The sequence below is a fragment of the Periophthalmus magnuspinnatus genome, chromosome 5 (assembly GCF_009829125.3).
Source record: "Periophthalmus magnuspinnatus isolate fPerMag1 chromosome 5, fPerMag1.2.pri, whole genome shotgun sequence".
Classification (NCBI taxonomy): domain Eukaryota; kingdom Metazoa; phylum Chordata; class Actinopteri; order Gobiiformes; family Gobiidae; genus Periophthalmus; species Periophthalmus magnuspinnatus.
In genome coordinates this window covers 18,738,143-18,748,815 of record NC_047130.1, presented here as the reverse complement: position 1 = coordinate 18,748,815, position 10,673 = coordinate 18,738,143, and the positions used below count along the sequence as shown (strand labels likewise).

Sequence of the window (10,673 nt, the reverse complement as noted above, 5' to 3'; positions counted from 1 at the left end):
TTGCTAAAATTCACGCTAAAATGTATAAATATTTAAAGATCAGGCAGTGGACAGGGAGCTGCGGGTGGATGTCACTGATGACGTCTTAAAAACCACACAAATAAAATAAATACTTCACCAGAGGATTCTTCTGTGTTTAGAAAGTGAGATATTTGTGTCTCAGTGCTAACGCTAATGCGAATTTTGAGGGATAGTAAAAAACCTATTAAAACAACACAACAAACTGAAGTATTCTACATTTAAAATAATTGTGTGGTCTTTATTTTAATTCATTCAAATTTTAATAGATTGTTTTGTTTTTATGTTTTCTGATTTTAATAAAAGTGATTGTTAGCTTTGAGCCACAGTGAGCTAGCTAGCGGGCTGTACATAAGGCCAATTTTATTTACCAATCAAACCTAAACTAAATTGTGGAGACTTGATCTAAGGTTCTCCATTTCAATCACAGCGCTCAAACAGAAACAAAGCAAACAAAATGAGCAAAAGAAAACTTAACAGCAGAGAATCCACCACACTGGTACGTGACTGTGATGTCATGTGACCCCATGTTGTGACATCATGTGACCCCGTACTGTGACGTCACGTGACCCCGTACTGTGACGTCACGTGATCCTGTATTGTCCCGGTGAACCTCTTGTTACCACGGTTAACGTCTCCCGTCTTGTTCAGAATGGTCACGTCGGAGAGGAGGATGAGAACAAAGAGAGGGGGAACTGGTCCAGTAAAACCGACTACATGCTCTCCACCATCGGCTACGCTGTGGGCCTTGGCAACATCTGGAGGTTCCCCTATCTGGCCTACAAGAACGGAGGAGGTACAAGCGCTTCTAATATGAGTAAAGAGTGATTGAACACATCAAAAGTAAAAGCAGACTGAAAAGGCACAAGCTCACTGTTGTATCGTCTATTTGACAGGGCAAATCGTTGAAGTGAAGCATGTTTTAGCAATTAACCAATTCAAATCCAATTATTATATCTTGTGAATGGAGTAAGAAGTCCTGTAAAAAGTTCTTCAAAACAGGAAGGGATTATTTAAATGAAACTATGCATAAGTGAGTGTTGTTTTTCAATGTCGGCTGGAAATTGAACTGGCAGTAAACTAAAATTAATATTGATAATAATAAGCTGCCCCGAGGTAGGCTGACGGAAGTGAGGCTGCCAATCTGCGCAGTCGACCCAACGGTCCCCTACCAACACTCACACACACATACACACCACGGTCATACTAGACAAGGTGGATTAAGTGTCTTGCCTAAGGACACAACAACAAAACTTGGTCTAAGCGGCAATTCACCCTCTGAGCCACACAGGACCGCTTGAGTTCTGGTTAGTCTAGCTCCTCTCACACTCTCACTCGCCAAGGTCCCAGACATAAGAATCCAAAATGAGTTACATTTGTGGTTGGGCACTTGGGAGGAGCTTGGAGTAGAGTCGCTGCTCCTCCACATTGAGAAGAAGCAAGAGACTATATCTGTATGTGCTGGAGGTGAAAAGTGAATTTGCTTTGTCTCCCCCATTAAGTTCAAAAAGAGAAAGAAAACTGAAACAAAGTGATTTCCAAAACTCACATTTGATCTGGCTGGATTAGTTGAGTTTTTTCATGACTGTTTTGTCTCTGTGTGATGCAGGTGCGTTCCTGATCCCGTACTTCCTCATGTTGTTTCTGGCCGGGCTCCCTCTGTTCTTCATGGAGAGTGCTCTGGGACAGTTCTGCAGCCAGGGCCCCATCAACGTGTGGAGGGCCGTACCTCTGCTGCAGGGTCAGTCACCGGGATACTAGAAGGAAAGGAAGAGAGAGAGAGAGACTGAGGAAGAAAGAGAGGGTGTGTGTGTGTGTGTGTGTGTGTGTGTGAGAGAGAGAGAGAGAGAGAGAGAGAGAGAGAGAGAGAGATTTACAATAATAAAAGCCAGAATAATGCTCTTCACTCACCTGTTTGCCTTTGTTTACCTCAGGAGTGGGCGTTGCCATGGTGCTCATCACTTTGATCGTGAGTTTCTATTATAACGTGATCATCGCCTACAGTCTGTTCTACATGTTCGCCTCGTTCCAGTCGCCTCTGCCCTGGGCGCGCTGCTCCGGCTGGGGCTCGGACAACTGCACTGACCCACACACAGGTACATGCATCACACCCAGGTACATACAGATACACACATCACACACACACACACACACAGAGGTACACACATCACCCACAGGTACACGCATCACACACAGAGGTACACACAGGTACGCACACACACACACTCTATGAGAGCATGTTCTCCCCTGGAGCAGGGCTGTGTTCATCGCAGGCTCAGACCTGTTCAGTGAGTACTGGACTGATGTAACACATTTGGGTTAAATCAGAATGACTTTATTAAACATGTTTGTAAACCCCTGTGATAGTTGAATATGTATTTTCGGGGTGTTTGAAGTGCCTGTTGTCTCCACCTGCTGGCTCCAAATGGAACACCAGCCTTGCAATGTGGCAGACTCCGACCCAGGAAGAATTCTTCAGAGAAATTTTTTATATTTTTATATTTGGCAATGTTATGTTTTTGTATGTGATTACACTGCCTTATTTCAATACAAAAGAAAAAATAAAAGAGTAGAAACAAGGCATTTGAGTTCCCTGACAGTGTATTCTCAAAAGAGAGCTGCAGGGGGAGCTCTGTTGTTAAAAGCTACTTCATTCTGCTTTAAAGGTTCTATATTACACAAAACTGACTCTTGTGAACTTTAAGCCATGTTATAATGTTTGTACCTCCTCAAAAACATACTTGAAGTTATGTTTTGTTTCTTCCACATGTTTAAGTAAACCTTTATTATTAGTCTGTAACATCTCCAAAGCTCAAATGCTCAGTTCCACTTTGTGATGTCATGTAGTGGTAGCTTTTAAGTTAACAGCTACCGTTTACCTGCAGTTCAGTAGAGATGAGCAATTCCAGCACTGAAATTATCTAAATGATTTCATGTTTGTGACAAGGAAACAACATTATAACATAAATCAGAAAATAGAGTAATATAAGTGTTTAAGTAACAGATGCTCTGTGTCACATTCCCAGTGATTTCTGTCTAACATGGTTTTCCATATTTCCCTTTGCAGTGCTGTGTAACGTCAGTGGAGTCATTGTGTCAAACTGGACCCAACAAAACATGAGCTGTCCTCCTTCAGACCAGATCCAAGTCCAGAGCCAGACTCCAAGTGAGCAGTACTGGGAGTAAGACATGATCACCAACACTTATTTATGAACACATATTTATGAACACATATTTATGAACACGTACTTATGAACACATATTTATGAACACATATTTATGAACACATATTTATGAACATATACTTATGGTTTAGTTAAAGGAGAAATAACTGTAGGTGGTAAAGAGGAGGAGATGGAGAAGTTTAGGAGGCTGGTAGTTCTGCTGCTGAGATGATGTTTGTTTTTTTGTTTCAAGGCATGTCATAAAAAAAATGACATGAGTATGAAGTAAAAGTCAGGTTGAATCAATTCACTTTCTTTGAGTTTTATGTTTTTTGAGGTTTTTTTTTAGACATTTGACATAAAAAAATAGGGGAAAAGTGATTAACCTCCTTCTAGTTAAAGAAGCTACATAAGAACATAGATGAGCCTTGTTGTTTGATTGATAGACTGTATTTCAATGATTATTTGAAGTTGTGATTGCTTGAAAAGCAAAGATTGCAGGTTGTAATTGACCGACAGTGACCACTAAGTGACACAGGAGGAAACACAGATTGTTTAAAGTGAATTTTAGGCTTTTATTTATTTTTATTTTTTTTACATATGTTAAAAATATATATCATCGTTTAATATCTGTGATGCGTGTTCCCCAGTGAGGAGGCCCTGAGGAGATCCAGTGGGATGGATGAGACGGGGACAGTGGTTTGGCATCTGGCTCTGTGTCTGCTGCTCAGCTCCATCATCGTGGGAGCGGCTCTCATCAAGGGAATCAAATCCTCGGGGAAGGTAAGAGGTGAAATACAAAACGTCCAAACCAATTCCTTTATTTTTTGGGGATGAAATTGTTAATATCATCTGCAGTTATACAAGTTACAGTTTAATTACATTCTTTTTGTCTCCTTTTTAAACTCCACACCTCCCTCAAAGAAGAAAGAAAATAAATACACAATAAGGATAAAAATATATACATATAGTATTAATAAAAATAAAATACTAATCCAAAATTATGCTTAACAGTCAAAATGATTATATGAAAAATATATATATATGTCGAAACCACATCAACGTATTTTTGTGTGTGCCAAAATCACTGAGAACAAACAGTGTTCAAAAACTGAGATTAGACCCAAAAATACAGGAGGATTATTGGAAAGTAAAGTTGGTCCTGGTTTGAGCCCAGATAAGTCCTGACGTAGACTTGGTTTGATTCTCTAGTCCTGGTTTAGTTCAGGTTTAGATCCAGTTCAGTTTGTATTTTGTGGTGTGTTATTAAAAGTCCTATATTACACAAAATTGACTCTTATGAGCTTTACGTTAATATGCTGTTGTTATCTCCTCAAAAACATACCTGCAGTTGTGTTTTGTTTCATTCACACATGAGTATAAGTCTGTAACATCTCCAAAGCTTAAAATGCTCTGTTCCACCTTGTGATGTCATGAAGTGGTAGTTTTCACATTAACAGCTCCTTTTACCTTTAGTTCAGTAGAGATTGGCAATTCCAGGACTGAAATTATCCAAATGATTCCAGTGAAGGTGTGTGGAGTTTAAAAACACAGTAGAGCACTTCCTGTATTGCCACATCATGACATCACAAGGTCGAACAGAGTGTTTTCAGTTTGAGAGAAGAAGTCAGCCTAAGTGTGCAGGATTTGTGTGTGTGTGTGTGTGAATGAAACAAAACACAACACCAGGTCTCTTTGTGATGAAGAACCAACATTATAACAGATCAGAAAATAGTGTAATATAGGCCCTTTAAGTTGTCGAAATTTACACGTCTAAAATATTCTTGCCACTGTCCTATTGTTTGGATAATTCTAATAGTTGAATCAGCATAAGACTTGGCTTCACTGTCTTTTATATATTTCTATGTATTTATTTATTTTTCAGGTGGTGTACTTCACTGCGACTTTCCCCTATGTGGTGATCCTCATCCTGCTGATCCGTGGAGCCACACTAGAGGGCGCCAGAGATGGCATTGAGTATTACATTGGGACTCAGTCAAATCTGACCAAACTGGCAGATGCTCAGGTAATTGACTGAATTATCTGAAGGGCTGACGGACTTATGTTACAGAAAAATGTAGGGTCCATTTTAGACATTGACAGAAACTCAAAGGATTTAAATGACCTGTGAATTAAAGCTGCACTGTGTAACTTTTCAGATGTAGGGCCAGTCACTTACTTGTCTCCATTCAGATGCTATTGCTTTGCATGGAATGTTCCAGAGTATGACCTTAAGCTTATCTATCTCCATGAAGACAAGAAACTGATGCTGCTAGGCCCTGTTATGAGTCAGATCTGTGGAGAAGCAGCCCTGTTTAACGGCATGTTTTCCAAGGCATTAGCAATAAAAACGCTTGACAGATAAGTCAAATGCCATACTATGGAATATTCCAGGCAAAGCAAACTCCATGAAGACAGAACAGTAGCGAACCCTAAAAATGTTACATAGTGTATCTTTAGTGAGTTTATAAAGTTAGAATTGGGATCTGTTAAATGTTTTTAACAGACTTCAAATTAAATCAGTGATAATAATTATGGGATTACAATTGATTTAGAAGTATTTAGACTGAAACAAAACTGAAGAAAAATGAACTTTTAGGACTAATTTGCCTGAGAAAACTCTGAACATTTTTTTGCTCCAGATAAGAGTTACCAAAAGTCACTCAAGGCCTTTATTCTCAGACTTTTTTTTTTGCTTCTTTTTAGGTGTGGAAGGACGCAGCCACCCAAACCTTCTACTCGTTATCGATCGGATGGGGTGGAGTCCTAACTCTGGCGTCTTATAATAATTTCAACAACAACGTGTTCAAAGATGCCTTCATTGTGTGCTTCACTAATGCAGGTTTGTCACTATGGCAACGGCCTTTTGTTCTATGGAGTATGTGGAACCAATGTGTATAAACATGCAAGATTTGAGTCCAGTGATCAGGTGAGGGGAAATTACATTATAGTCTTTGTTAGCATTATAGCGGCTAATTATGATCTGACATCACTGATCAAACGATTATTTTGTTACATATTTATTACATATATGTATTTAGACATTTTAGCTGCATAGACTTTGCTTTCAATGTAACTCATGAACTTTTCCCGTCTCTTCCAGGCACCAGTGTCTTCGCAGGATTCGCCATATTCTCCATCCTGGGTCACATGGCTTTTGTTTACAATAAACCTGTCGGAGAAGTCGTCAAAGAAGGTCAGTGAATGTTATTAATGTTATTATGTAGTTCTTTTAGATAGAACCAGGCAGAGGAGGAGGAGGAGCAGGAAGACGAGGAGGCTGAGGAGGAGGAGGAGGAGGAGGAGGAGAGGAGGAGCAGGAAGAGGAGGAGGACCAGGATGAGGAAGAGGAGGCTGAGGAGGAGGACCAGGATAAGGAGGAAGAGGAGGCTGAGGAGGAGGAGGAGGACCAGGATAAGTAGGAAGAGGAGGCTGAGGATGAGGAGGAAGAAGAAGAAGAAGAAGAAGAGGAAGTAGAAGAACAAGAAGAAGTATAAGAAGAATTATCTATAAGTATCACCATCCTCGTTCCTATTTGTGTCAAATCTACTTTCAGTCTGTGTAACCCGTCATTCGTCTGGGACTGGTCCACCAGTTTCAAGCAGATTAATGAACACAAGTCTGTACACAAGTGTTACACATGTGTCCAACACTGTTATGATGCGAGCTCATCTCACACCTGGCAACAAACTTAAACTTACAGGCGCTGTACTTGACTTTTACTGTCTTGCCATAGTCCAAAGTTATTCCTCACTTACCTCCTGTTTCCTGACCATCCTAATAATTCACCACGATGAGTTTAAAGCACTTTACACAACTTTCAGAGAACTGAGCAAAGTTATACCTTCACAGTAAAGCTAATAACTAATGCAAACTTCCAGAACAGACAATAAAATCTGAAATTTGATTTTCCATCAAAGCAGACAACACCAGTGGACTTATTGTGACCTCAAGAGCTGCTTTTACAATCGATCTATACTGGAGCAGGACACATTTTCCCCAAATACATGCAAAAGAATGTGGGCTTGTTACAAAGAGACTAGTTTTTGTGTTTTTGCAGGTTTTGGTCTGGCGTTCATTGCGTATCCGGATGCTCTGTCAAAGCTGCCCATCTCCCCTCTGTGGTCGGTGTTGTTCTTCTTCATGCTCCTGACTGTGGGGTTAGACTCACAGTTCGCTGGAATAGGTAAGAAGTATACACTGGCTCTATATACTGACCTCTGAACTGGATAGATTTGAAGTTTTTGTCTAAAACTACAAATATGAAAGGTGACGCAGGACAACCCGGATGTGTGCCCCAAAATATTATGATGCAGGGTCAATCCAGCCTAAAACCAGACTGAGCAGCTGCTTAGGGCCCCGAGGCCACCAGAGGGCCCCCAAGAGCCCATACATTTGTATTGAAAATAATATATCAAATTTTACTGTACACAGGGCTGGTGTGTTTACAGCAGCCTAAATATCCCTTTAAAACAATTACATTTGATGTATATCTATAGTAGCAAAATATCTGCTGCTGCAACATTTGTTTTTGAGTCGGGCAGAGGTGAGGGCAGCTCTGTGTTTACAATGGTGCAAGGACCCAACACAATGTAAATGTAAGAACACTGTCGTCAACTGGAACACATTAAAATCCATCTGAAATGAAGAAAAAATGGCTAGAATTTAAAAAATCTTGATCCCCCTTATGTGTTTATTTACTGTTCTTGTGACTATGATGTTGGTCATATAAATACAATTGGTCAAGGTGATGAGAGCAGAGTCATAACGTTGTCGGATGTGAATCACCAATAGCTGAGCCAGGAGACATCCACTGTCGGGGGCCCCAGACTAATTCAGTTTAGGGCCCCCTGAAATCTAGGGCTGGCCCTGTGTAGACGCCTGCTCTTCACTGTTTAAATGTCATGTTTGTGGTTCCAGAGGTGGTGATCACTTGTGTGGTGGACGCCTGCCCTTCTCTGTTCAATTCCAAACGAGCTCTTCTCACTTTGGCCATCTCCTGCTCTGTGTTCCTGCTCGGCCTGCCCTGTGTCACCCAGGTACATCCCACATTTTAAAAACATCTGGAGAACTGTAAAAGAAATAAATACAATAAAATAAAGCACATAGATTTTTTTAAGCAGTAATTTACATGTTAAAAAGGGACAGGACTAAAGGACTGATCAAGGATTAGTTTTTGTTCAAGACAATTTAATCAAACCAGAACAAAACCAGGCCTCAACATGACTCAACAGCAGTGGTGGAAGGTAACAAAGTAAAAGTAGTAAAGTTCTGTACTTAAGCAGAATCTTTAGGTATCTGTACTTTACGTAAGTACATTTTACAGTGGAGTACTTTCTACTCCACTACGTTTGTAACTGGACTGAAAAGTAAAAAGTACTTTTCATATGATTTGAGGGAGTATTTTTACCATGTTTGTGGAAACATTCTGAGCAAACAAAAATAAACACACAAAATTCATAAGAAAAGTTAATAAAATGTATTGACATTGCTACTGTGACAAATATGTCATCTCTTTTATCATGGGTGCCCTGTTCAGAATACAGACAAAATACAAACAAAAACAAAACAAATAGGTACATAAGTCTATTTAAAACATTAAAAACAGGAGCAGGAGTGTCTATAAAAGTTTGCTACCAGATTATTAAGTTGCATTATTTGTGGCACCAAAGTATAACTGCTTAAAGCCAAAAAAAATTCCTCTTAACCCCTTCATGAATTAATAATCAAGCCTGAATCATTCTCAATAAACAATTTGTTCATTATAATTACGATAGTTAAGTCTTTGCTCATGCTTTACTAAAGATAATTAAAGTGTAGTTATTATACAGGGATGTTTTTAATGTTATTTTGTATATGTTATGAGCTGGAACAACATATTTTGGGCCTCAGTATTTATTGTGGGTATATTTTCTTTACAAAAACGGGGAGATTTTTATTATTTTTGTTGTAGTACGATAAGATTTGAGCTGTAGAAGGTTGAATAAGTCACTTCTATGGCTAATTATTGCTTCCTTCTGCCATTTTAATGTCTTTTAATGATATAGTTTATTGAAAATCAGTTTGCTGGGATTATTATGTTGCATTATTGTTTTTGTGTCAGTGCCATAAAGTAGTAGTAGTTTCAGTATTATCATTTACCGTAGTACTAGCCTAGTATACGGCAATTAAAACGGTATTTCTTTGTATTTCAGGCAGGGATCTACTGGGTCACCCTCATCGACCAGTTCCTTGGGACTTGGGTGCTTCTGATTGTGGGTTTTATGGAAGTGGCTGCGGTCTCTTATATTTATGGTGAGTTGGTAGTAGTTGTGAAAGTGAAAGACTTGGGTATTTAAATGTGTGTCTATGTTGTTTTCAGGGGGAAACCGTTTTATTAAAGACATTGAGATGATGATTGGAGACAAGACTTTTTGCTTCTGGTTATGGTGGAGAGCCTGTTGGTTTTTCATCAGCCCCTGCATTATTTTGGTGAGAAGGCCATATAAGTCATACATATAGGGTAGTGAATCTGTCACCAGCTCTTTCAACAAACCCTGTATCGTGACTGTTCCAGGTGATCCTAGTGTGGTCCCTCCTCACCTTCACCTCCCCCTCTTACGGGTCGGTGCCGTACCCGGACTGGGGCCTGGCTTTGGGCTGGTGCATCGCTGTGTTTGTGCTCATGTGGATTCCTCTCATCGCTCTCTACAAGTTTATAAAGGCCCAGGGCTCAGTGTGGGAGGTATGTATGTTAGCATAATTGGAGAGTGGAGGACTGTTTGCTGCATTTTGATCGATGTGTATTCGCAAAAGAAAAATAAACTCTGTCAACAGGACAAAACATTTTAGAAGTGAAGGCGTTTCGCTGCTCATCCAACTCGCTTCTTCTTCAGTTCTGGTCAGATTACTGGTGGACACTGCCCTATATCAATCTGAAGGGAGGAGCTAAGTACTAGGTTAGAACAGACAATCCTTTCTTGAACAGGAATTTGGGCCTCATACATCATCTATTCTCTATCTATAACTCCATCATTAGACTCAAAGCAAACAAAGAGAACAGTGAGGCTAGGCAGGATGCTAATATGTGTGAGATCACTCATTAGGGGCTTGAATGACTATGCTAAGTAGGTCTCAAGCACAGTGCACAATAGACCTAGCCTACAAAAAGAAACTGTAGACAACAGATGTTTTTGTGTTTCAGTGTAGTTACCCCCTCCCTTCAGATAGATATAAGGCAGTGTCCACCAGTAATCTGACCAGAACTGAAGAAGCATATATACACAGATACACAGATATCAATGTGTATTTAAATTATTTCTTTTCTTTAGCGTTTGAAATCTCTGTGTCGTCCCACTGAAGACTGGCACCCGTATCTAGAGAAGCACCGAGGAGAGAGGTACTCTGTGGAAAACCAAACCAACAAATGTACAGATACCTCCAGTGTCTCTGTGATCTCCAGCTCGTGGCTTTGACATGTGCTGGGCCTGCAGCACATGTGCATGTATGTGT

General features: G+C 40.0%; 1 protein-coding gene across 1 annotated transcript in view; it reads left to right on the top strand.

Annotated features, from left to right (window-relative positions):
- The window catches only part of slc6a14 (solute carrier family 6 member 14), a 12,355-nt gene extending 1,719 nt beyond the window's left edge, over positions 1 to 10,636 (top strand). Inside the window, exons 2-15 of the mRNA XM_033966534.2 lie at positions 670 to 814; positions 1,628 to 1,759; positions 1,953 to 2,114; positions 3,086 to 3,200; positions 3,833 to 3,965; positions 5,068 to 5,208; positions 5,889 to 6,024; positions 6,286 to 6,378; positions 7,243 to 7,368; positions 8,103 to 8,221; positions 9,377 to 9,476; positions 9,544 to 9,653; positions 9,739 to 9,906; positions 10,493 to 10,636. Coding sequence (XP_033822425.1) covers positions 736 to 814; positions 1,628 to 1,759; positions 1,953 to 2,114; positions 3,086 to 3,200; positions 3,833 to 3,965; positions 5,068 to 5,208; positions 5,889 to 6,024; positions 6,286 to 6,378; positions 7,243 to 7,368; positions 8,103 to 8,221; positions 9,377 to 9,476; positions 9,544 to 9,653; positions 9,739 to 9,906; positions 10,493 to 10,636 — 1,758 coding nt within the window. The 5' untranslated portion in view covers positions 670 to 735. The remainder of the gene's footprint in view (positions 1 to 669; positions 815 to 1,627; positions 1,760 to 1,952; positions 2,115 to 3,085; positions 3,201 to 3,832; positions 3,966 to 5,067; positions 5,209 to 5,888; positions 6,025 to 6,285; positions 6,379 to 7,242; positions 7,369 to 8,102; positions 8,222 to 9,376; positions 9,477 to 9,543; positions 9,654 to 9,738; positions 9,907 to 10,492) is intronic.
- The last annotated feature ends 37 nt before the right edge of the window (positions 10,637 to 10,673 follow it).